Consider the following 27,597-nt stretch of genomic DNA (forward strand, 5'->3'; position numbering starts at 1 on the left):
ATAAGTTTTGACCCTTTTTTCCTTTTCAAGTTGTTGAATAGCTTCAGAAATGACACATAAGATGTGCCTCCGGCAATACCCGATTCGCTATTGAATTTGCGGGCAAATAGGGGGATTCATGTTCATTGGAATGAGTGTTACATCATTGGAGATATACTACTTTACCATTACCGTAGATACCGGTTTTACTGTTCATCGAAGCAGATGTAATGAACCCAGCAACAAATTATTTTACTTGAATAGATAGGGTTTTTTTCTAATTCCCGTCGTAATAAGTCAAACCATTCTTATTTTCATCATTTGTTGGATGGATTTAATGAATACTCCAAAAGTTCTTGTGCTGATTTGACAAAAACACACTTACCTTCCGATCTGTGAACTTTGAAATCACTGAAAAGCGACTATTAAAGCATATTATTGAAATTACGCAACTGACTTTATTTCTAAAATTCGTCGTACCGTTTTAAAATCCGTCCTTCAAAATTTTTCATCGTCCGAACTAAAAATCACAACAATGTTTACGAAGGTAAAGCGCATGTATTTGTGTAGGACGGTATGACAAATGTTATTCTACAAAATTTCTGCAGGTCAGGCAAGTTTTCCTGGCTGTAGAATAACGACAATGCCTTGCGTGAGTTATTTTCATTTATGAATGACGGAAATTGAAACGATTAGTCGACATTGTCTTCTTCGTCGCACGAAAAACGTAGGAAATTTGGCTGGTAAGACTTCTTTAATGATAAAAAGCATTTAAATAGATCTCAGCTCACTTTGATTGATCGCGTATGATAGACAACAAACTAAAATATTAGGGAATTGTTAGTTTTGAATTGTGTGTCATAAAATGCTGATATTTCTAATAATTTGTGTTGGATAGGACGGGAATAGGCAATTACGACGATGTAGCAACATACCCTATTTCAGATTGATCTAGTACTTGCCCTTTTTGTATCATATTATACTGTAGCTCAGGCAAGGATTTATAGTCGAATTTCACGAATGTTTCATCGTCCACTAACCGCCTAGTTAGCTTCGGAGTACGATGGGCCTAACAAGCCAGTCGTCGTATGTTCGAATCTCGGCTGGGAGGTGCTGCTACAGCGTCAGTAGGATCGTTGTACCAGCCCCGTAATTGTCCTGTACTTTAATAACCGGCTGCGAAGTCTGTCGATAAAGAAGGGTCAAGTTCTCAACAGGATGTTTCTACCCATGGCTTTACTTTTATTATGCACTTTGAATTCCCAGCAAGCGTCGTATTGCACAGCTTGTACACTTTCGATCAGGCGATCACTGCTTCTTATTTTGGGATTCATTTTGACTGCTTCTGTTTCTTATAAGTTCACAGATACAAACCTACTTTTGCGAGATGAACGTTTGATTTCGACGGGCCAACCTTTTTAGCATCATAACGTACCAAAACCTAAATTCACAAAAAAAATATGTCCGTAAGTGTGTGGAGGACTTTGGTCTCAATGTTGACCGGCTATCGAGTTGTGGGTTCCACCTATCATTAGAACATTACATTACCTTTTTGGCCAATTATTGTGCACTTCGTAGTGTTTGCACCTTTGCATTTGACACCAACATCGGCTATACAATTCAATTGTCCATCGATTTTTTCCTGTAAATCAACGTGATTTTTAAGCGTAATAATAAATTTTCTCGCGTGTGTCCCAATTTCACCTTCACCAAACGATTTTCTTGTCAAAATTATTAAGAAAGTTTATTTAATGCTTGCTTCATTTAGAATTGGAACAAACTTTTGCTCATATTGTGGCGCTCTTGGGGGACGGATTTGGAAGTTCTTGGCGCCCAAGAGTCTGGAATTTTGTTAGCTTCACCTATGTATTTTTGACATTCCGCAAAACGACTGTATTTTGTAAACAAACAACATGAAGTGAAAAAATTGTGCACAGTTATTTGGAAAATCCATTATGGTCTGCAGCTAGGCTAGCTAAACAGGCTGAAATTGCCCAGCAATTCCGTGCGCGTTATCAAACGGTATAAGGAAATATTGATGACGATTCGGAAGCCTCAAGCTAATCATCGGAGTGGAACTGTCGACCGGAAACTGCGTGTTAAGATTTTGAACCATCAAGAGGAATCCCAATCTTTCGGACCGTGATTTGACTAGAAAATTCCGTGCAGCCCATAGTACCGTGAGGAGAATTCGACTCCGGAAAGAAATCAAGTCGTATTGAGCTATCAAACAGCCAAACCGAACCATAAAACAGAATAGTGTGGTTAAAATCTGTGCTGTGCAAAAGCTATACCAAGTTCGACGGGTGTCTTCTGATGGACGATGAAACCTATGTCAAGGCTGACTTCGGGCAAATGCCAGGTCAAATATTTTACTTGGCAACGGCTCGGGGGGATGTTCCAAGCAAATTTAAATCTATTTTTGCCGACAAATTTGCACGAAAATTTGATTTGGCAGGGCATTTGCAGCTGTGGCAGAATAACGAAAGTTTTCGTTACAAATAATACAATGACGTCGGAACTGTACCAAAAGGAGCGTCTCTCAAAACGAATTTTGCCGGTCATTCGATCCCACCACTATTCCAGGATGTTTTGGCCAGATTTGGTAAGCTGTCATTACAGCAAAGTCGTTCAAGAATGGTATGCAGAGAAAGGCGTCTAGTTTGTTCCGAAAGACCTTAACCCACCCAATTGGCCCCAGTTCCGCCCTATTGAGAAATATTGGGCAATCATAAAGAGGAGACTCAAGGTAAAAGGAAAAATTGTCAAAGACATCAATCAGATGAAGACCTGGTCAAATAAGATAGTCAAAACGATGAACGAAGAAAGTGTGCGCCGCCTAATAAGCCATATTACAGTAAAAGATTTGTGATCAGCTCGACTGCTGCAACTATCGCGGCATAACGTTGGTAAACGCCGCCTGCAAGGTACTCTCCCAGATCCTGTTACACCGGCTGTCACCGAGAGCACAAGGCTTCGTCAGACGGTCCTCTACGTACCTAATTTTTACCATTCGACAGATCTAGCAGAAATGTCGGGAGTACAAAATGCCCATGCATCCCACTCTTATTGACTTCAAAGCCGCTTACGATACAGTCATTCGATACCAATTAGTATGCACAAAAAATTAAGAACGCCGCGAACATGCAATGCTTTATGTGATCAGTGACAGCAGAATTGCATTTTCAATGAAACTTTTACGCGCCGAGTCGTAACGTTACCATTCAAAAAATATTTTTGAAAAATTCATATAAAACAAATTACAAACTATTAACAAATTGAAGGTGAGCTACGCCATTCTAAAAGTGAATACTAACTAAGTCGAGGACCGAATATATTAAAAAAGAAATTGAATTCCAATAAGCAGCGATCGTTCACAGCCATAAACTCAAAGTAGTAGAAACGAAATTCAGTGTCGTCGGATTGTAAGGCATGCGTAAGGCGCGCCATCCTTTCGGAATCACCAGTCAAGCAAAATGCCAACTTCTAATAAGTTAGTTGTTGGTAATTATGCAGGTAGAGCTGGGGCACTGTAAGAAGGCAGAAACAACGCGTCAGTATGCCCTTATTGCGTCTCTTCCCAACAGCAGACGCAATGGTGCGTCAATTCGGATGAATTTTCTTTCTGAAATTTGCACAGAATCAAACATACCTTCTGCTTGAGGTCTTTAATATGCACGCGGCAGTAATAGGGTTACTTTCTCTTCGTTCTATTTCCCAAACAGCACAAGCTGAGATAAATTAAAATTTTAAATAGTTTATTGTGAGTCCATTGTACACATCGGGCGAACTGAATTAGGTATAAATTATTTTTTGCTTAATAAAACCTAACTAATTATTTCACACACACGCGTATATATGTTTTCTAAGGATATAAATTATCTGTAGGTGGTCACCATAAATTAAATTTTCTTCTTTTTCTTATAAGCGAATTTTAGTAGAAACTTAATTACAATTTATACAAATGTAACATACAAACATAGACCGGTTGATAGGACGAGAGTGTTACTACTAACACTGCAAGCACAGTGATTGGTTTCCGGATTTGGAACATTCCACCGAAAAACATTTAGACTAAAATCGTTATTCAATTCATGCCTTTATTATGAACTTCAGTTTACTCTCAATGTTTTTCGATAAGAATTTTCTGCATTCTTTTTATTGTCGTTGCTGTAACGCTATTATTTACAAATATACTAATCGGATAACCAAAATACCTCCGGGAAACCTCCGGGGTCAAAATTATCGACTAACACGATGACGACATCGTGTGAGAGAGAACTTCTTCTATTTTAACAATCAGTCTGCAAAGCGGAACGTCTCAGGTTTGCCATTGCGGAAGTACTTGGAAACTAGATTCATCCGATTTCGCGGAGTGAATCGGCACTAAGGCACTAAGTTTAGCAGCCGGCAGTATGCTCTAAACAGTTTTGAAGTTGATCTACTAGTCACTTTTTAGATACAGTGGAGATAGTGTTTTAGGATCCAATTTTGATTCTGAATAATTCTAATATTTTATTTCTTCCGAATACATAAAACTAACGATAAATACTCCTGCTTTGAACATATTTTGACCTTAACAAATAGCCGAAGATAATTTTTGAACCAAATTCTTAATTTCCTGGATTCATACTTATTGTCTGGAACATGAATAATGTTTGTGATGCTCGTTGCCCATTATTGTTAATGCTCGTCAATGAGATGTTGTGGAGATTTTCTGGATGAGGTGTACTAAACTAGATGGTTGCAGGTGGCAAAACGTTTTTGATGCAACAATTTTTGACAATTGGCCAAGATTGAGTACATACACTCAAACCTAGGGAGCGTGCAGATTATGTACTTGATTTTATCATTTATTGAACTTGCAGTGCGACAACGCAACTAAAGGACAAGTGAACAAGAATAAGAATAGTTTTGCGCCAAACTCTTTGAAGGATTGTCGAACAACATAAAAATATGTCCGTAGGCGCAATTAATCCAAACATTTTGCATAGGGTAGAAAAGTTAAAGTTATTATTTAAAAAAATGTTTACGTTAGATATCTAACAGAAGTTGAAGGTAAGAAAATTTAAGTTATAGCCACATGTCTAAAATAGAATTATCAAACATTCAAAATAGTTTTCCTAAGATTCACTGGGATTTATCGACCTATAAGCTTAGTACTGTTTGAATAGTTTTCGCTTTCTGGCACTTTTTTGCATCACAAACAGAATTCCTGGTCGCAATTTTTTTTTACATACTAGGTACTGAACTTACCTCAACTTAATTCATTGCCTTCGTACAAACTCTCGCAGTTCTCGATCAACCGCAAGATCGGACCAATGTTGTACGGAAAAATGGTATCTGCAACGAGACGACTGATTTGCAGCCGCAAACTAATAAGCACCGTCATAACATTATCCAGCACCACGTTCTGATTTTGTTGATTGCTCTGCAAGGCAGCACTGCTGCTATTGTACATGACTGCTCTGGCGTTGCTGTAGCTGTTGTGCCTATAGTAACTCGAACAACTTTCCGTAAACATAGCCCAATTTTGACGAATGTACTTTAGAAACCGGAGCAAGAACAGCAGAAAACAGGTCTCCGTGCTGATCAGCAAGTCCAGAAAAAGGTGCGTAATATTCGGTCCCAGATTGGAAAACTCAATAAACGTGTAGACTGGATTCAGAATGGCGATAAGTTCCGGGAAAGCATTATTACGAAACGATATACCGGATGTAACGTCTAGCGTACACACCATAGCCTCCACCAAATAGTCGTCCTGATCATCAAACAGATGTATTAACACTTGGCTGAAGTGACTGTCCGGATGAAACTCGAGCTGATGCTTAAGATAGGCTTCCAGTTTCCGAACTACATCCCGAATGCTTCGCTCAATCATTTGAATTTCTTGCATGTCAATATCACTACTGTCCACACTACTATCGCTGGAATCACACCGAATTTCCTTAACGATAACTGCTACAGCCTTCAGGACCAAGAGTGCCATTTTCTGCATAAGCGTTCTATCGTAATGGGATCCGGCAGACGAGGAAGTAGAGGCTGTGTTCTGAGAACTACTACTGCTACTGCTACCAGCGTAACTACACCTTCCATTCTGGTCCGTTAAAGGAGATAGACGACTATCATGATACTGCACGACTTCACCTTTATGCCCAAGGAATCCTATCCCGCTTGTGTATATTGATTTCGGCATCTTATCTAATATGCGGTGGTCCTTGACGGATCTGACAACACTGTGAGCCAGACTGCCTACTTCTTCGGGAATAAAATCCTGCAACGCTAATGTACTGCCATAGCAGAGCGCTTCGTTAAACAACGTTAACATCTGCTTGTATATCACAGCGTTTTCAGTCGATAGAAGCAGGGCATGAAACTCGTCTAGTTTCGAACAGAACGGTTTTGTTTCCACCACCGATAAGTTTGCTTTAACACTGATTATACTTTCCCAGAGTCGCAGGAACGTTAAGATACAGGTTTCCGTAGCTATGCTTTGTGTGTTGTTTGGTCGAGACACCTCCGGAATTAATTTGCTGATGATTTTCACAAGCGCCGACCACTTTCGACCAAGGACGCAAATAGTTTCGCATTTGATTCTTGAGGTATCGAAGCTTTCCGAATCCGTTAAAGTGATAATATGGCATACTTGTTGGGAGGAACTTGAAGATATACTGCCGCTAGGATGCTGCTGGAGGGGCTGTTGGTGCTGACTTATTGCGCTGTGACTGGACAAGGGAAACGCACCCGTGTCTGTCAGTGGAGATGAGGCAGATGACGGACTAAAAATGCTATTAGTTAAAGCTTCTCCTCCATACTGTTGCGAACCGTAATGTGTGGCAAAGTAGTTATTTTCCAATGGAGGTGCATGAAACCCTCCAGACCCGGAAGGTCCAGCAACTGGCGCTTGTCCACTTTGAATGTCTTCCTCTAGTGGATGTTCGGTTTCATCTTTCCATTCTACAATCTGCTTAATAATATCCAAACTAAAGTTGATTTTTTTGACCGCCAGAAAATCCGCTTGGTGAAAGCCAAATAAATTTGCTACGATCTTCTCCAGCCACCTGTCGTCCCAGTCGTCCTTAATTATAATCAGGAACGAGGATAAAATCCTTCCGGATAGGTAGTTTATAAACTTGTTATTGTAATTACACAAGCCAATAATCTCATCGACGTTCATCGAAACAAAATCCGCTTCCGGCTGCTGTTGATTTTCGCTCCGTATGAGATAATTACACATGTCCATTATCCCGGAGCATATGTTACCTTTGATATTTTGTTTCAAGTACGTATCAAAGAGCAGTTGTACATTGGACAAAAACTTGAGCAGATATTCGAACGGCCACTCAATCATTGGAAGCAATTGTCGTATTTTTCCTACTCTTCGATTTCCCTTGGTGTCCAATGGGGACGCATCTCTGCATACATAGTACGATTGAAAGGACATTAATAGCACCTCGGTTTCGAGTCGACATAGGCATTGTCGGGAAATAGCTTCCTGAAACAGCGCTTGATAACCAGACACCTGTCGTAGAAGCAGTTCCTCATCTTCCGCTTCTGGTCTGGAATCTGGCCTATCCAAAACTGCCGGTGACGGAGTGGCAACCGGAACAACTGCCGTTGTAGATGCGTTCGATGAGGGCGAAGAAGAGGACGTCGGCGGAGACGATGAGAGGGACGTTGAACTAGAACTGGCTGACGCTAAAAGCGATGATCCATTGGAAGAATTACCACTCGAACTGTCCACGACGTCGGAATCATTTTCAATTCGCTGTCGTTTCGACATCGGTTGTTCGTTCATCGGAGATGTGAGTGTATTGTTTCCATTTCCGATGTTACCCGGGACGATTGTAGAGGAAGAGGTTCCACTTGCCGAAACAGCCGCACTTCCAGTTCCGCTGCCAATTACCGCTACTGATGCACTAGTGTGCGCGGAACCCAGCGGCTTTTTGGATTCCTTTTCGTTTTGCAAAACCATCGATTGCAATGTGTAGTGTGATGTTTCGAAAATAGCGTTCGATCGCTGTTGATTCTAATTGCAGTTAATCACGGATAACCGTTTGTCGTGTTCGGTGATTTGGTGATGTTGCCAGACCATGTAGATGCATTTTGGAAATCTGTAACAAAAGTGAATTAACAATAATTAGTGTTTAAGGTGAAATTAGTCGTCATCAATTCTGCCAATTTCAAAAGCAGTTTATTTGTTTGAAACAAAAATTCTGTTCACGAAAATATATTCGCTGTGTTCAGATTGGCAAGAAGAATGCGGAATTTACATTTTTACAAACAGAACCCCACTTTTGGGCCCAAAAACTGCTTCCGAAATTGGGCTTTTCGACGAAAAGTTAATGACTGCTAATTTCCCGTTAAGCAAATGTAGCTCAATTGAAGATTAGAAACATTAAATTACAGAAATGATGGTTGAAACGAAAAAATCCGTACAGACAAAACTAACTTTTTTTTTGCTGCCGTGCTTCAAGCACACGAAGGCTAAGACCAGACTTGGTCCATCTCGCCGACTAGCTTTTTTTATAGTCACTTTAACAACTTAGTTCATTCGTGACTGCGGCGGGGTTGGGAATGGAACCCGAGTCCTCGGCGTGAGAGGAAAAATTTTATGATTATTTCTTTTAGTTTTTATTGCCAAGGTTCATGTGTTTATATAATACGGCGTAACCAGAGCAAGTGCAAATCGATCATGCGCGCTCGCAATAAAAATCCCAGACTATTCGCTCGTGAGTTAGCTAAACTGTTGAAATATCGCAAATTTATAGTGTTTGATGTAGTGAAACGCTTTGAAGACGGTTCGGTCATCAAGAGGAAAGCCGAAAGCGGCACCTGTGACTTTCGCCAGGTGTACGATGGAAATCTCTCGAAGTAGTGCTGCAGCTCGTAGTTCACACACTTCCGCCACACTTCGCTTACCGTTTGTGCTCCGCCAAAAATATTCCGCAATACCTTTTGTTCAAATATGGCAAGTGAACGTATATCTTCCGTAAGCAACGTTACAGTCTCGAGTGGCCAAAGTACTACAAGTCTGATTAGCGTTTGGGACATCGTCAGCATTGTGCGGTTAAAACGTCATGCGAAGGGCAAAGTATCTCCTCGTGTTCGGTGGTAACCAGAGATCCTAAATATATAAACTCATCAACCATTTCAAGTTTATCGCCGCCAATAGCCATTCCCTATGCGGGGCGAACGTACTGTTCTCTGGAGCCTCTTCCTATAATATATTTGGTTTTTAACGCATTGATTTGTAGCCCAACTCTTCTAACCATCGTTTAAAGTCTGGCGTAGATTGTTTCCCTCGTTTGAAGGATTATAGTTACTAATGATGTCAAAGGCTTCTGCGAAGGCTAGAAGTTGAATACTTTTGCTGAAGATCGTTACTTTCGTTTCGTTGTCCGCTCGCCGGATCACTCCTTCAAGGGCGATTTTAAATAACATACAGAACAGTCCATCCCCTTTCCGCTACCTTCAGATTTGAGTAACCGCGTCAGTTTGTCAGTTAGTCTCGTACACTCGAATGTATCGTATGCTGCGCTGAAATACACGAAAATACCATGCGTAGGCAGGTTGTTCTGCCGACGTTTGGGAATAAACGACGTAACAAGTTCTAGAAGAGCACTTTGCAAGCGACGTGCGTTTATCAGCGTAACGTCGCGGTGATTGTAGCAATCGAACCTCCGCCCTTTTTGTAGATGGGACAAACCACACCTGCCTTTCCGGTAGATTTTTCTTTTAAATCCTGAAAATTATCCAGTGATGTACCGTTGTCGGTCCTTTCAGCGACCTCACTCATCATCAGCTGTCCAGTTTCCCTCTGGACTCCTCAGGATTGGGAGCCAGGACAAAATTATTGTTCGGGGCCACTCCCAATTTCCGTTGCGCCTCCTTCACCATCAAAGACCAGTGCCTGTTCTGCGGGAGAAAGGAGGCTCAATCCACGGACATCTACAGAGTACAATGCTCTGTATGTTTTGGGCTCATTTTTCTTGTGCTGGTCTTTAAGGCGCTATTGGAAATGCAAATGCAGCAAGAGTGGGAGATGCGTGAGCAGGATCTCTAGTTCCAGCGTGAAATGCAAAAGTTACAACGGGAACAGGAATGGAAAATGCTGGAAAAGCAGCTTGCCGCGAAAAGAGTTCCTGAGTAAGAGGAATGCTATTCGAAAGGAGATAGACGATAGCATTCAGAGGGTCCACGCGCTGAAGGATGACGCAGCTGCTGTTGCGGGCACAGTCGGTGGTGCTTCAGAGAAGAAATCGAAGCAGAAGGTCAGCAGAAAGTACACACTGAGTTAGTAGGTAAGAGTATGGGCGCTATTCGGAAGTCAGGACTGCAGCGTAACCTTATGGAGGCCCAGTCAGAAAAGCTAGAAGTACAGATGGCAGCGAGGTGTAGCCGAAAAGAATGTGAAAATTAGTGTACATGGCAGTATTCGTACTACGATAGGTGGGCCGGGACCAGGGCCCGACAACGTCACCTTCAATTGCATACCGTCACTCAACAATGAAGTATTGAAGCTTCGGTTTCAACAGAAGCAGCATCACTTCAGTTTGAAACTAACCTTGTCAGCGTCAGCGAAACGGGTTTCACTTCGTCATGACATCATCGGGTTTAACTTTTCATTTGTACTTTTCTTTCAAATATTCAGAAAAAGGCCAGCAATTATGAATGCAAATGAATTGAATTTGAATAACATTTACTACAATGCAACGCATATTAAAGTAAACCTTGTCAATGTCGATGAATCGCACTTTGGTCGATTTATGTAAAGCTCTGGGCTTAAACGTCTCTTTAAGACTCGACCCCTTCCCATCGACAGAGCCCGCGGGCGGCCATCAGAGTTCAGGACAGCCACGGGGCCAGTGCAAAAATCCTTCTCTATCTAGCAGCACCGCCTAGCCGAAACTCGAACACGCGACACGAATTGACTTAATTTTCCCATCTGCTACCTTAGGCTGTGAACCATTTTGCGAAAATCCCAACCTCCCAGCAAAACCCCGACAGCCCGAGTCATTTCCCCACCCCTCGAAAATAACGCTGCTCTGAAGCATAATTTTTCTCGATAGTTATTCTAGGTACTAGCGTTATGTACGCAGGTGCGGAGGAACATCAAAACTCTATGCTGTTGAAATTATTTTTTCTTCCACATGTAACAAGTTGATATTTACAGTCATTGAAGGTAAAATAACAGTTCGTCTGCCAAAATATGAAATGGTTCGCATTCTGAACTGATTTATCCCTCTAATGGGCAACATCGTAAAAACGATGCGATCGAGCAAATGATTATTTTATCATGAAAGTACAATCAAAAGGAGCTAAGGTACACTCAAAAGAGCCGTCTACAGACGATTTTACCCGTTAGACGGTTAACTACTCGGCAGGAAATAACTATCGAGCTGTCAAACTACAACCAAAAAGTCAAAACCTTAGTGAAATGGTTCCCAGCCTTAGTACCTCTACCCAGGTAACCAATAAGCATTGGTATAAGCAGTAAATCAATCGTTTATTAGCATCCCTGGCGTTTTATACTGCTGGTTGCTGTTTATCCGCCTTTTGACTGCTTAACTGTTGTAAATTGGCATCAACAATTCTATTTAAATTCTTGTCGGTAACTAGCTGCAAATAAGCATTATCAGCACTATAAGAGGGCTAGCAGTAAAGTAGCCGTATATTTTGCCAAAATAGCATTTGAGGCAACTTAAATGCTTATTGGCTTGCATTTAAATTGCATTGAACATGCTTATTGGTTACCTGGGTATCATTGCCGTAATCATTGTAAAACGCCGTCCAAGTCGGGTTTGGTAGACCGCTTACATCCCCTTACTAACCCCAAGCCACAGAGAACCCAAGCCCCCACAGACGGCAGACCCAATAAATCCGACATTTTTCGGAAATATTTGTGACAGCTGTGATAAATAGGGATGAGCTCCAGAAACATTCATGATTCATCTATTAATTATCAAAGATCCCGGCACTGGCTTTATTCTTAAACGGAATAAAAGCATTTTCTGAACAACTCAACTATCCCATTTGGTAAATTTTTGGACAATAAACAAACAATATAAATTTTCCCAGTTTACCCAATTTTTAGATTTTTAATGTAAATTCCTGCTGCAGTCTCTCATTTTACAGGGTTTTAATTTTTAAATCAAGAAAACATTTGACCAGTAGGTATATACATATCTACATATGTTTGATAATCCGTAAACAGAGTGTTATTACCGAATACAAAATAATATGCTGAAAATTCAAACACGGTAAATAGCTACAATTTACCTAACATTATTTAGTCAAAAAGAATTTAAAATTTGAACTGAATAAAAAAATGAATAAGCTTTAAATTTGCCAATTTGAACAACTCTATTTCAGTGAATAAAACTAAATAAACAGTTCATGAGAGACACCATATTTTTATTCGGTTTTTAATAACTCTTAAACCCATAATGCATAATTTACAGACATTCACTATCATATATCAAACCGGCTAGAATGATCATCCCATATATCGCCGTAGTATACCACACGCAACGGCAGCTGCCTACCACCCGACGCGTGGAAGGAAGGATCAGACAGAAAGGGCGAAATTCTTGAATGCTTTTTAGCCTCGTTTTCCTTTACAACTATCTTCGCTTGGGCTCTCTATTGCATTCTTACCGGAAGCTATCAAAATTCCAATGTATACATCTCCCTCTAATGGTAATTCAACGTTACTAAGAAAACTAGCTTTGGGGATCTTCCGGATGCAACATTCCACAGTCTTCGCTAAATAACGCATTAGCGAAAGCCCAAACAAAAAGAAAACATTAGAATAAGCCACGACGCAGCAGACAAAGTCAATTACAGCGAGCATTACATTATTCGCTGCCTTTTCCCGTCCACCTGTGCCACGATCACCACGATCAACCCTACCAACGAAAAAAAAACTCACCGTCAAAATAAATTTCATCCAACAAGCAAAGCAGTAGAACAGCAGAAGCACGAAAAAAATATTTTTCGATTCAACACTGGACTGGCCCGCAGCTCCAAATAGGCGGCAGTAGACGTGAAGAAGAGCCGATCAAAATCCAATTCCGAAAGCAATCCACGGGTGATCGCGAGCTTCACAGCCTTCTTCTGTTTGAATCTGCGTGTGCCTCCGCTGGTTGAACGTATTAGTATTGCGTTTTACAGCACACAATCGAAAACGGAATAAACCAAAAAAAAAACTCGTTCTTTCGAGGTGTGGGTGACTGTGTAAGTGTCAAACACCAGTAGCACTTTTCAAAATAATCGCACTTTTTCGCGCAATCCTCGCGGAATTCAGGATTCAACTATTTGCAAGCATTCTTTGTAAATCTTGAACAATATTTCACTTAATTAACACAGCGTTACAGTCAATACGGCCAGAATACCACTTGTTGCTTCTGAACTTACGAAAATCTCAGAAGCTTTGGCTGCTTAAGATAAATGAACTGGTGTGTGAGTGAAGCGCAGCTCCCAGGTTTACCTCATAAAATTAACGCTATTTTGCTACCGACCGAGCCACTATCTTACACTACAGCTTTAGTCCGACAGCACAGTAATGTTAGGATTAATTTAACAATAGGCTGTATCAATTTAAACAGAAAATTGCACAAATTATAACGAGATTTCGACGACTGCTGCTTCTTAGCAGACACGATTTTTTTACTAAAATGGCGACCTTCAATGACGTATGTCGTCACGGTAGACTGGGCTAGACGGCAGGGATGCCAGGTTTACACAAATGGATATAATAGTACAAATCTGTCAGTTATTTGTGAATTTAATTTAGTAGAGAAATATTTATTTTTCAGGCTATATATATTATATTGCCGAAATATTGCTTACTAAAGGTGTGAAATGACGTCTAAATTGACCGAAGTATGAATTTATGACTCGGGAAAGGAAGTGAAAATCTGACTTAATTTCAAAATATTCGCGACGTTCGCGACTACGAAGATAAGGTGCTGTTACCTAGTTTAGTATTGCGTGAAGCAAGGATAGGAACTGGTTAAAGAGTGCAAGAAACAGAGAGATATTGAACCATTCTTCACACACACTCATATTGAGATTGCTGACAGCTACGGTACGCACACTATGCCGCGTATACGTACACGCGATTTGTTGTTGCTGCTGTTGGTTTTTCCATGACGTTTCTCAAACTGGGGGAAAACAAACCACCAACACAACCGCAAATTAGCAAGCTCTATATGAGCACTTTTATGAGGATAAAAGAGATCGTGTAGCTTCGTAGTCGCGAATTAGAAATTCTCTGTTTCTATAAGTTTAAAGTATTATCTGGTAAATTCCTGTTTATCTGGCATAATGGCAACCATGGCAACCAAATCATCTATATACGCCTCATGGGCCAAATAGTGAAGAAAAACCTTTTTAAGTTTTTTACACGCAGCAAAATAATTAAATTCAAATGTAGACCCAAAACAACTAAAGTTTTGTTTCGCATAAACGATATTGGGTCAGTTCCGGAGTAGCGGTTAGCGTTCACACCACTCACGCCGAGGACCCGGGTTGAAATCCCAACTCCGCAGAAGTCACGAATGACCGAAGCTGTTAAAGTGACTATAATCTAACATAAGAAAAAATTAATAAAGGATATTAATGTAAATACTTGCTGAAAGTATTTTTGATTTTGTTTCCACGCAAGTTTTGGCAATGCGGCATAGAATTTCGTGTAACTGCGACTTAGCAGGCTTAAAACCTCTTTAGTATCGTTGTCGCGAATAGCTGCTTGTATTTAGTTAACGCGCATTGATATTCCATGAAACATCTGTGTAACGATTGGTTGCAGATAGGCTCCACCTTTTACTCTTTTTCAGTCACATAACAATTCAATAAAGGTAACGGATGCAAAAATCTACCATTTGAATATTTCATGTAATTTGTATGGGCGCGAGAAAGAGATGTCAGTCTTCTTGATGCGATATTTTTGACTTTATGCAACAAATGGTGCTGCTTGGGTGGACATGCCAGTGAATTTTGGCAGAAAAGATTTCTGTTTAGCTTATGCATTGTTCTAGCCAAAATTACTATACGTCACTTTCTTTGTTACCCCGATGCGTAACAATAACAGAAACGTAGTCAAAATTACTATTTATTTATTTATTTACTATTTGATGAGGCTTTCAACCGTTGGTTGGTTCGCCCCAAACCGTCAAAATTACTAGAAATTACCATGAAAGACGGTAAAATTGTCTCAGAACATGTTGCTGGTACAAGAATCATGGTAAATGGATCAATGAAGACAGCTAAGTAGTTTTTGAATGATAACTACTTGCTTCTGGCGCTAGTGTATATGGACGTTTTAATGTTCACTAGCGCCAGAAGCAAGTAGTTGTCTCTGCAAAACTAGTTATCTTCAATGATCCATTCAAATTCATGATACTTTCAAAAAGCAAGCATTTTCAGAAAAATGGTGCGAGATATTGTACCTTACAGCAATTTTACGAGTCCAACGCAAATTCGTTTTTAGTAATAATTATGCTGTACTTATTAAATACATTGAAAATATGCTCGTCTAGCAAGGAGGGGTGCAGTGAGGAGGAAATAACGATAAACTGATGGTTCAAATTGCTAAATTGTAAACATGTGTGGCAAACGCAAAAAATAATCATGATGCTAATAATTTTCACGTATACCTCTAAGGCTGTGAACCATTTCGCGAAATTTTTAACTTTTTGGTTAAAATTTGACAGTTCGATGGTTTGTCGAAAATAACCCTGCTCGGGAGCATGGTTAGTTTTGACCAAGGTTTTGACAGTTCGATGGTTCGCTTCAGAGCCAATGAGATATGCACAGGTGAGGAAGAGAGCTTCGACGTGTTTCACTGATTTTTCGTTGGATTTTTTTTACATTGGTATGGATGCTTATCGCATAATAAATTTGTTCAAACAATTTGGGTTGAAATGAGATGAATTTTAGCTATCAAATAAAAGCAAATGAACATCAAAAATTCATCCAATTCTAACTCGGACAGAATAAACAATATTTTCATCCTCACCTTATATGCTCTCATTGAGCAAAAATAACTATCAATCCGTCAAATATGAAATGGTTCGCATTCTGAACTGATTTTAACCACTCAAGGAGAAATAACCATCGAACTGTCAAATTTTAACCAAAAAGTTAAAAATTTCGCGAAATGGTTCACAGCCTAAGGCTGTGAACCATTTCGTGAAATTTTTAACTTTTTGGTTAAAATTTGACAGTTCGATGCTTTTTCGAAAATAACCCTGCTCGGGAGCATGGTTAGTTTTGACCAAGGTTTTGACAGTTCGATGGTTCGCTTCAGAGCCAATGAGATATGCACAGGTGAGGAAGAGAGCTTCGACGTGTTTCACAGATTTTTCGTTGGATTTTTTTTACATTGGTATGGATGCTTATCGCATAATAAATTTGTTCAAACAATTTGGGTTGAAATGAGATGAATTTTAGCTATCAAATAAAAGCAAATGAACATCAAAAATTCATCCAATTTTAACTCGGACAGAATAAACAATATTTTCATCCTCACCTTATATGCTCTCATTGAGCAAAAATAACTATCAATCCGTCAAATATGAAATGGTTCGCATTCTGAACTGATTTTAACCTTGAGTGGAGAATAATAACCATCGAACTGTCAAATTTTAACCAAAAAGTTAAAATTTCGCGAAATGGTTCACAGCCTAATGTGCAAACTCCGCAATATTTACCGGGGTTCTCCTTTCAGCGTATGAGCACGCTACCAGGGCTGTAAAAAGCCTTTAGGCAAAAATTGTAAAAAAATGTCAAAGAGCAAAATAAAATCATCGCATTCAATTTGACAGACACGGCGTGAAAAGCGCAGCAGCCAGCAGAAGTAGAGTGAAAGTTTGAATACCAAGCGGGACATTATTCTTTTGAAATTTTGGAAAGCTTGTTTTTTCGCATTTTGCTTTTCAAAAGATAAAACGAATTAATGGCATCCAACACTGAGGACTTTTATCTTCGGTATTATGTGGGACATAAAGGTAAATTCGGCCATGAATTTCTTGAGTTCGAGTTTCGGCCCGATGGTAAACTGCGATATGCTAACAATTCCAACTACAAAAACGATACCATGATCCGGAAAGAAGCATACGTACATCAATCCGTCATGGAGGAACTGAAACGAATTATTGTGGATTCGGAAATCATGCAGGAGGATGACTCGATGTGGCCACCACCGGATCGTGTAGGACGCCAGGTAAGTTACGAACGAATGAAAAAATAGGTTATGCTATCGAGAAAGCCGCTACAAATTTTTACGTTTGTTTAAGGAATTGGAAATCGTGATTGGAGATGAGCATATTTCGTTCACTACCTCAAAAACTGGTTCTCTGGTAGATGTCAATCAGTCAAAGGATCCAGAAGGATTACGTTGTTTCTATTATCTAGTGCAAGACTTGAAGTGTCTCGTATTCTCTTTGATTGGTTTGCATTTTAAAATCAAGCCCATTTAAACGATTCAAACGAAAAGTTGCAAATTATTGCATTGAATTTATAATTCATTTCTGACTAACATTGTAGGTTTAATTTTCTCTCGTAATACAAACGGAAAACAACGTAATAAAACACTTTTCTTGTATTTCAATCGAAATTTCCAATATTTCAATCCCAATCTTCATCATTGCTTTCACTTGCGCTTGCGTCCAATTTTGGAGGAGGAGGCGGAATTAACGCCGAAAGACGATCTATAACATTACCTGGTTCTTGATTCTCCCGTGCACCAGATATACCTTTACGTCGCATTTGCAGTTTATTGTGCAGATCGTCGATGAAATTCTGCGGTCCCGTTTTGGAAGGTTTGGTCTACAAGATGGATGTACAAACTGTAAAATAAAATAAGATCGATTTCAATAATAATCCTACCGAGTCTCGCTTGCCGTCCGCAGGTTGACTGTGTTTTAGTTTAGCGTTCTGGGCTCCTCCCGCTTTTCGGATCGCTTCCATTAAATTGAAATGAGCATCTGCGGGTGTAGAAACTGGAGGTTGTCGTTTTTCCGTTGGTTTGTCGTCTTTGGAGTCTGGGTTTTTATCTTCTACAAAACTTTGCTCGTATAACTCAAGCGGAGGTGGTGGCGGCGGCGGTGGCGGAGGAGCCGGTGGTAACTGCACACTTGACGCTATGGCAGGTGATTCAATTTTCGTTGAAACAATAGTTTGAATCATATCCGGTGTCGTTGAAGTCACTTCAGTTTGCCCAATGTCCACCAGGTCTTCCAACTCTGGTAATTGATCGGCTATTGCAGCTAATTGCAGTGAGGGAGCAATCAAAGTGTTGCTTCCAGCATACTGAATATTAGTTACAATTCCAGGCAAATCCGGTAGATCAACTGGCACATCAATTTTCGGTGCTTCATTCAGCCTCGGAGTGTAGAATATCTCCTGACCTTTCTTTCTGGAACGAGTTCTTATGATGGGAGAGGAAGAGGAAAGTATTTTTTCTTCGCGAATTTGACCCGCTGCTTTTCTACCTTCTCTAGATTTATCTGCGATTCCCTTATACTCAATCGCAAACTCTCTGCTATTGAACATTAGAATTGAATCTACAAATTTGACGCGCTCTTCTGATCTATTTCTTCGCGGATTATCAAACGAGAATATCCTATGACGATCGGATGGACTTTTCACATGATAGAACTGTATTTTCTCCTGATACGAATGTGCTGGAACGTACGGTCTATCCCGTAGCGTAAATTCGTTTTCCCTCATGCGTATCCCATTTTGATTGGTGAAAGTTGGTAGCACAGTGGTATCCAGATCCGCTCCTGGATAGCGACAGGGAGAATAAATAACAATTGCTTCCTTGGTATCCTTCAGCCGAGCTACGCTTGAATTAACTTTTTCAATTCGTGCATCTATTTGCCTCAGCCGTTGCCGATTTTTTTCGATCCTTTGATTAACTTTGCCGAAAACATCCTCAATTACCTCGTTTAGAAATTCGAACACATTGATGGCATTCAGGATTGTTTCTTCGTGGCGTAAATCAGGATCTATCGTTGGAATGTTGTAGCAAAACATGATTGATTTCTAGTTTTGCACTAATAACGCGTACCGTTACTGCTAAAACCACTAATGCCATTTAGCAAACTAAAAAACTTAGAATCTCCACATTCTCATTTTATTTACCTATTTTGTTTTTTGTTTTTTTTTTTTTTTTTTTTTTGGGTTTGAGTGGTGATGGCCCGAGGAGCGATGCCTCATATTCGCCAGTGACCGTAGCGTTTTAGTGACGTCTAGTCGTTAAACAACGATATGTCCCATATCCAGAAATTGAAGAATTTCCTTCAGCTTGCCGATGTGTAATTCGCTCGTGTTGTTCTTTAGTAATTCCGATATGTTTTTAAAATTTCCCCAGTCGAAGTGGTTTCTGACATGTGTATATTTAATACAACGTAATAGTGCATGTTCTGTAGTATTTTTTTCACCACAAAGTTCGCATTCTTCAAAGTTTTCTATTTGCATTTTAGAGAGCCAGTAGTGTGAGTAATCGTGTCCTGCTACAATTCTGTTGAGTTTCCTGGTTTCTTCTCCGTTGAAGCTTGTGAACCAAAACCAAGGTTTTATAGGAAAGTGCTCAAACAGTTGATGGAATTTTGTTCCCTTGTTGTTTTCACGTGTATATTTATTGTACCACAAATCTGTGGCCGAATATAGTTGTTGCTTAAGCAGTCGTATCATGTCTTGCCATAATAGTTTGTTTGAAATCATGGCTAAGCTATTTACTCCGTTCTTTGCAAGAGAATCTGCTTTTTCGTTTCCGCTCAAGCCTACGTGACCCGGAATCCATTGAAGAACCGTACCAGTTGATTGTAGGTAGTTACATATTTCACCGGTTAATCTATCCCATCTCTTATTTGAATGGTGCGACTTTAGTAACTTGCAGGCTGCTAGTGAATCCGTTAGAATTACAGTTCTTTCTGGCTCAAGTTGTTCTACTTCTTTAAGTGCTTCCCGAATGGCTAAAAGTTCTGCAGTCATGATGCATGAGTCTTGCTCGAGCCTGATACTAACGCTGACATTGTTTTCTTCCTCGTAGATGCCGATTCCACATCCTGCTTCAGACCTGGAAGCATCTGTATATACTTTTCTCCAAAGCTGAAATTTAGTGTTTATATATGCATTGCATATATTCCTCATAACTATGGTATTCATTTTTTTCTTGTTTATTGGATAGTCCTCTATCTGAGTTATTATTTCAATGGCCTTTGGGTTTTCTATTTGTATGTTTTCGTAAACTTTGGTGACCTCCACACTATTTTCGATATAGACCCATTCCATATAGGAATAGTTTTTTTCTTCCTGTTTGTTTTCCAAATCTAATTGTAGGAGTTGGTGGCAAATTTGATCACCTTGCTTGAAGTGGCGCATTATTTTCTTTTTTGTGTGATAATATCTTTTTAATTCCAAAGGTTCCTCATTGGCCAGAGCGGCCAACGTGTTTATTGGTGTCGTCCTAGTGCATCCTGTGGCTATTCTCTGACATTGTCTATGTGTTATTTCTAGTGTTTGCTTGTATGTATTTGATGTTTTTCCGTAGATGGAACTAGCGTAGGCAAGATAGTTGCCATACAAGGCTTTGTGAAATAAGACCATAACTTTGGGCGTGGCACCTTTTTTTATGCTGCTAATTATTTTGAGCATATTTTGTCGGTGTTTTACATTGTCTCTGAGTTCTCTAACCTGGGTACCAAAGCCCAGATTCCGGTCCATATAGATACCAAGATACTTATGGTATCGCACACATTCAATTTGCTCACCCTGTATGTGTAACCCTACATCTGTTGCTTTGTGGTGGAATAGTATCACTTTAGTTTTGTCGGTATTTACCTTTAACCCCAATTTAGTGCTACATTCTGTGAATGAGTCAATTGCTTGTTGAGCCTTGGATTTAGCTTCTGATAACGTTTTTGCTTTTATAATTTTTAGGAAGTCGTCGGCGAATTGGATAGTTGTTACACTATTTCCTGTACCATCGGTGTAGTGGAGTTGGCAGGTATATATATTGAATAGAGTCGGTGAAAGCACATCACCCTGGGGCAGTCCTGACGAAGATGTTTTTTGAAGCGTTCCTTGTTCTGTATGTAGTAACAGAATTCTGTTGTTCAAGAAGTTATGAATCCATGTGACTATATCATCTGGTATATTCATTTCTCGCAATATAGTTATTAAGGTTGTTGTATTCACTGTATTAAAAGCATTTGAGAAGTCGAAGAAAATTCCGATACAAAACTGTTTTTCACGCTTCGCCTGCATAATATGATTAGTGGCATAATTTAAACAATCTTCTGTAGATTTTCCTTGACGGAAACCAAAGGATAGTTCTGGTAAGAATTGGTGGTTTTGCATGTGCTTACATATCTTTTCGAGAACAGCTGTGTTCATCGCTTTAGTTATCGTGGGTAAACACGATATTGGTCTATAAGATTTGACATTGTTTGGGTCCTTATTCGGTTTAGGAATTGGAACGACTTTGATTTTCTTCAGGCTGTCCGGGAGATTTCCTTCACTGTAGAAGCTGTTAAGTTCATCGACTATTTTTTTCTTGACCGTTGTACTGAGATTTCGTAACATTTCGTAAGTGATCTTGTCTGGCCCTGGCGCTGAGTTTGCTTTTTTACTGCACACAATGGTATTCCATTTTTCCAGTGTAAGGAGTTGACTTTGGGGGGTTGAATCCGCTCTTATTGGCTGTATGTTGCAGGAGTCTTCGAAATTATCGTCCATGAATTTCGTAGCGATCTGTTTGTCGGTTGCTATTATATTGTTTTTGCTTTTATCCTCGCTGTTGTACTTTAATCTTCTAACCAATTGCCAATTTGCTCTGGTGTTAGTAGGATCTATATGTTTAGTAATTTCGGCGAGTTTATTTTTCATCAACTCCTTTTTCTTGCGTATAAATTTGGCTTCAGCCTTTTTCATTTCAATGAGATTGGCGATGTTTGCCAGTTGATTGAAATTTTTCCTGCAGTCTTTTTTGGTCTTATACAATTGTGTGAGCTCTTCGTTCCAGTAGTACTTGGGTTTATGCTTAGATAATCCAGCATTATTTTTAACAGAGATTTTTATTATTTCTTCCAGTGTGTTTATTGAATCGAAATCTTCAGGATGAATACTTGCTACCTCTTCAAGAATTTTTTTCTTATTGTATACTACTCTTTGTGTTTTTGTTTTGATGTTGTCGATTTGTATTTCTAAGAGCATGTGACCAGAACCGCCTAGGCTATAGTCTAATACCTTCCAAAAGCAATCATTGAAAATATTCACGGTGCAAAGAGTCAAATCAATTGCACTTGGTTGACAATTTAATGTGGCGGGTATAAAAGTTTTGCTTCCGTCATTCAAGATTAGGAGATTCGATTGGATTAACATTTCGTAAATCAATTTTCCTTTACCGTTGTCGTTCCTGCAACCCCAGGTGGTATTGTGAGCGTTGAAATCTCCGCCAATAATTACGTTTGTTAGTGGTTTGATTTCGCTTAAAAGTATGGATAATCTTGATTCTAGTTCAGGTGTGCTTATTCTCGGATTTATATACACAGATATAAGGCTAAGTTCATTAGAAGGGATATAGATGCCAATCACTTCAAAATTATCGTTTGTTGTAAGCTGCAATAATGAATAATTATACAAGTCACGAAGGTATATACCTACCCCTCCTGCTGTTCGGTTCTGTCTGGTTTTCAGAATTTTATGGAATCCTGAAATGTTTACCGAGTGTAAACTATCATCATTTAACCATATCTCTGCTAAGATTGCTGCATCGTATTTATTTTCATGTAGTTCATGCGTCAACTCTGTCTTGTTTTTGCCGAGGCTCTGTATATTATTCTGTAGAATTCGAAACTTGCCCATCGTTAGTTGTATTCGTATTGGTACCTGTTGCGAGCCCCAGAGTTTGTCCCGCGTAAACTAGTATGTCTTTCAGTACAGCATGTCCATTTTCATGATTACCAGTAAGTACATTTGATAGTCCGTTGACGATTGTGGACATAGCGTGTGTTAGCTGTTCCTTTTGATACGTGGTTTTTTTCATTTGCTCTTCCCATCTTTGTCGAAGCTCTAAATACCTTGAAACTGTAATATGTTGTACCTCTTCTGGCTCTGACGGTTTACGTTTTTTATTTTGTACTACCCGTTCCACATTTTCGTTATTCGCAACCTTATCATTATTGTCTGTCTTGTGTTCATTTTGTGTTTGTTTCGGTGTTTGTGATGGGTTTACATGGTTTTCCTTTCTATTTGTTTGTTTAGTTGGACGACTTTGGGTGTTTTGTTTGGCCTTGATAGCTTCTGCATAGCTTTCATACGGTGTCGGAAACGAGTCCATGTTTTGTAAGATGCTGTATCCGTTTGTTGTTTCTATTTTGCACTGTTGCATCGCTTCTTGATATGTAATGTTTTTCTTTGCCATTAATGTCTTTATATTTTTTTGTTTGTTACGTTCTGGACATGAATAGTCTGTTGTTTTGTGTTGCCCTTTGCAGTGCGCGCATTTCGTTTCATTGGCACAATCTCCTTCGTGTTTTTCTGCGCAATTTGAACACCTGGGTGTTGATGTCTTGCAATTTTTTGTTATATGACCATAGCGGAGACATTTTTCACATAGGACAACTCTAGTGATGAACGGGTCAACTCGAGTCAGTACCCTGAAAACTCTTATAATGTTAGGGAGGACATTATTTCTGAAAACAATGCCGACTTTTCTTGTGGGTATTTTGTCACCATCTGAATCTCTGCGAGTCATTCGAAAAAGTTCCAATATTTCGACATCGGAATCGATATTTTGGTGCAGTTCATCCATTTTCATGTCTTCGGGAATTCCGTTAATGACACCTTTCACGGATAGATAGCCCTTGGGTATATATGCTTTTAGCTGTTTCAAAGATAAGTTTTGGCAATTGACCAGTCTGTTTGCTTCCTTCCACTCATCCACGTAGACGGTAACCTTGGCAAAAGCCGCCTTTTTTATATCCAACACTGTTTTAGTGAAACCATTCTGCTGTAATACTCTGCCTACGGCAATTTTGTTGATTCCGATTCGTCTGTCGCTTGTAGCGGGTTCGTGAATTTTTTCGACTGTAACCTTAAAAGGCCCAACATCTGTTGGCTTGTAATAGTAAATTTCTCGCACGTGTCTGGCATCTCCTGTCTTTTCGTGGTATCCGCCATTTTGTTGATCCATCGGCACTCCTATAGGAGTGCCGTTTTCGACGCTCATACTCTTTGGATCGCAGATGAGAATCCGTAATGCACTTCGAGAGATTAATTTACCTTCCTTCTTTTAATAAAGGACACTTATTCCAATTTTCAACACCTTCCCAATTTGTAACTTTTTTATACAACCAACGATTCGATAGCGTCCGTACTCCTTAAGAATCTGGCTGAGAATGGTTTTTTGTTTTGAACGTCTTGAAAGTCGCGAGTGGGATGGGAATGTTATTGATATTATCGATAGTAGCCGTTCATCGATAATATCATCGCACGCTGTCAACCTTGCTGTCAACGTTTCAAATTACCGTGTACCCCCGCTGGATTGACATTCTTTAATCTGAACATTACACATCTAAGACAGGTGAGGAAGAAGACACATTTTCTTGGTATTGAGCTTGCTGATGTTTACCGTACGCACACATCGACGCGCGATTTGTTGTTGCTATTGTTAGATCTTACATTGATTTTAAACGTTTGTTTTTGTTTTCCCCCAGTTATACCCCGGTAAAAAAACATACGTTTGAGTGAAAAACGATAAGTTTTTGTAGTCTTTTGCACTGGGCTTAGCAAGCTCTGTTATAGAGAAGTTAAAAATGTAAACAAAAAATAACTACGTCACTTTTTGGATGGGTTTGGTATGGCAGTTATTGAGCGGCCTGAATGTATTGCGCTCAATTGGACTGCGCAGTTATAAAGTGCAAGCTTCAATTCTCAGTACCCAACCATTGTGCTTTTATTTTTTGTAACAATTTATTTTGTGCATATTATTTTTTGTAACAGCAAATTCGATTACGTTAAATAACGCCCAATTCCGTCTGCTGCAGTTAACCATCTAATGATACTTACTTTACTTACTTTACTTTAGTGGCAACGGTCCGTTACCGATCCTGCGCCGAACGAATTATAGTCCTCCAGTACCGTCGGTCCTGGGCTGCCGTTCTCCAATCCCCACGAACACCAGCTGAACGTGCATCGTCTTTGACAGCACACACCCACCGGGTGCGGGGTCTGCCTCGGAGTCTACGGCCTCTTCCTGGTTCTCTGCTGAAAATAGTTTTGGCTACTCTTTCATCGGGCATTCTGGCCACGTGTCCAGCCCACCGCAGCCTGCCACATTGCACTACCTTCACTATATCAGCATATTTGTATACTTGGTACAGCTCGTGATTCATGCGTCTGCGCCACACTCCATTTTCCATTTTGCTACCAAGTATAGATCGCAGAATTTTACGCTCAAAAACCCCAAGCACTCGCCGATCAGCTTCCTTTAGCGTCCATGATTCGTGTCCGTAAAGGGCCACCGGGAGGATTAGTGTTCTGTAGAGCGCCAGTTTTGTGCGAATTTGCAAACTACGGGACTTCAGCTGGCTACGTAATCCGTAGAAAGCCCGATTCGCGGCTGCAACTCGTCGTTTCACTTCGCGGCTTACATCGTTGTCACATGTCACGAGTGTACCAAGGTATATAAATTCCTCCACTACTTCATATCGTTCCCCATCTAACTCCACCTCGGCACCAACACCACTTGAGCTCCCACGTTCCCTACCAGCAACCATGTACTTCGTTTTGGCGGTATTAATGGTAAGTCCCAATCTCGCAGCTTCCCTTTTAAAGGGCCTAAAGGCCTCTTCTACTGCTCTACGGTTGATTCCGATGATATCGACGTCATCCGCAAAACCAAGAAGCATGTGAGATTTCGTGATGATAGTTCCATTCCTTTCCACGTTTGCTCTTCGTAATGCACCTTCCAAGGCAATGTTGAATAGCAGGTTAGAGAGTGCGTCCCCTTGCTTCAGTCCATCCAACGTCACGAAAGCAGCTGAGGTCTCACCCGCTATTCTAACGCATGATTTGGATCCATCCAGCGTCGCACGAATCAGCGTAACTAGTTTCGTCGGAAAACCATGTTCTAGCATTATCTGCCACAGCTCATTTCGTTTAACCGAATCGTACGCCGCTTTAAAATCCACAAACAGATGGTGTGTCTGCAAGTTGTACTCCCGGAACTTGTCTAGCAACTGGCGCAGGGTAAACATCTGATCCGTCGTGGAGCGACCCTCACGAAAACCCGCTTGGTACTCGCCGACGAAGGACTCCGCTAACGGTCTCAGTCTCCATCTAATGATATGCAATATATATTCGAACCTTTTTGAGAACAGAATTATTGCACCATCAACTATATTTTCATTAGGTACCGCCTAAATCTATATTTGTTCTGTTGAACGCTTTCTATTTGCGTTTGTGCATTTGCCCATTATTAGTTTGAAATTTTGTATATTTTGATACTTTTTTTGATTTTTTGACACAAGGATGGAAAAAGTTGACACTTTCGAGCACATTTCGTCTATCATAATCAGAGATTTGTCTTGATTTCCAATATACGGTTTATTTTAAACCCTTTTTCTTTATTCCTTCGGTATTTCATGCGCCAAAACAATTTCAAACAGAATTAATAATAATAATTTTATGAGCCTTTTTGCTCCTTTAAGAAGTCAAATTAGAAGTGAAAAAACAAAAAATTATTAACGTTATTAGGATACGATTTATTCTTATGGGATATCATTTTTGCAAAACTTTTACACTTTTGCTGCTAAGGCCAATGCAAATTAGGGTATGTTGCTGCTTCGTCGTAATTGCCTATTTCCGTCCTATCTAACACAAATAATTAAAAATATCAGCATTTTAATGACGCACAACGCAAACTAGCTATTCCCTAATATTTTAGTTTGTTATCTATCATACGCGATCAATTAAAGTGAGCTGAGATTTATTTAAATGCTTTTTATCATTAAAGAAGTCCTACCAGCCAAATTTCCTACGTTTTTTCGTGCGACGAAGAAGAAAATGTCGACTAATCGTTTTAATTTCCGTCATTCATAAATGAAAATAACTCACGCAAGGCATTTTTGTAATTCTACAGCCAGGAAAACTTGCCTGACCTACAGAAATTTTGCAGAATAACATTTGTCATGCCGTTCTACGCAAATACATGCTCGTTAGCTTCGTAAACAATGTTGATTTTAAAACGGTACGACGAATTTAAGAAATAAAGTCAGTTGCGTAATTTCAATAATATGCTATAATAATCGCTTTTCAGTGATTTCAAAGTTCACGGATCGGAAGGTAAGTGTGTTTTAGTCAAACCAGCACAAGAACTTTTGGAGTATTCATTAAATTCATCCAACAAATGATGAAAAATTAGAATGGCTTTTCTTACTACGACGGGAATTAGAAGTAAACCGTGAAATAAACCCTATTTTTAAAGTTTTTGTCGCTCAACCCGATTAAGAATTTTTTAAGCTACATTTTATTCTAATCAGAGATATGAAATGATTTTGAACGATCGATAGCTTTAAACTACACAGATGCGTATCCAAC

The 27,597-nt window shown here is 39.7% G+C and overlaps 3 protein-coding genes across 3 annotated transcripts; 1 reads left to right on the forward strand and 2 right to left on the reverse strand.

Annotated features, from left to right (window-relative positions):
* Positions 1-3,752: 3,752 nt before the first annotated feature.
* Positions 3,753-13,621, reverse strand: LOC128733757 (protein lines). The gene is made up of 2 exons (XM_053827534.1): positions 12,914-13,621; positions 3,753-8,093 (listed from the first exon to the last, which is right to left on the reverse strand). Exon 2 carries the CDS (start codon positions 7,952-7,954, stop codon positions 5,237-5,239), a length of 2,718 nt encoding a protein of 905 aa, XP_053683509.1. The 5' UTR covers positions 7,955-8,093; positions 12,914-13,621; the 3' UTR covers positions 3,753-5,236.
* Positions 13,622-16,844: 3,223 nt separating this feature from the next.
* On the forward strand, positions 16,845-17,559 carry LOC128733763 (protein mago nashi). The gene is made up of 2 exons (XM_053827541.1): positions 16,845-17,209; positions 17,283-17,559. Exons 1-2 carry the CDS (start codon positions 16,943-16,945, stop codon positions 17,463-17,465), a joined length of 450 nt encoding a protein of 149 aa, XP_053683516.1. The 5' UTR covers positions 16,845-16,942; the 3' UTR covers positions 17,466-17,559.
* Positions 17,560-17,590: 31 nt separating this feature from the next.
* On the reverse strand, positions 17,591-19,122 carry LOC128733762 (WASH complex subunit 1). Its single transcript, XM_053827540.1, has 2 exons — positions 17,875-19,122; positions 17,591-17,814 (listed from the first exon to the last, which is right to left on the reverse strand). The coding sequence occupies exons 1-2, from the start codon at positions 19,024-19,026 to the stop codon at positions 17,614-17,616; spliced, it is 1,353 nt and encodes a 450-aa protein (XP_053683515.1). The 5' UTR covers positions 19,027-19,122; the 3' UTR covers positions 17,591-17,613.
* Between the last annotated feature and the right edge of the window lie 8,475 nt (positions 19,123-27,597).

Source organism: Sabethes cyaneus, chromosome 2, assembly GCF_943734655.1.
Source record: "Sabethes cyaneus chromosome 2, idSabCyanKW18_F2, whole genome shotgun sequence".
NCBI lineage: Eukaryota > Metazoa > Arthropoda > Insecta > Diptera > Culicidae > Sabethes > Sabethes cyaneus.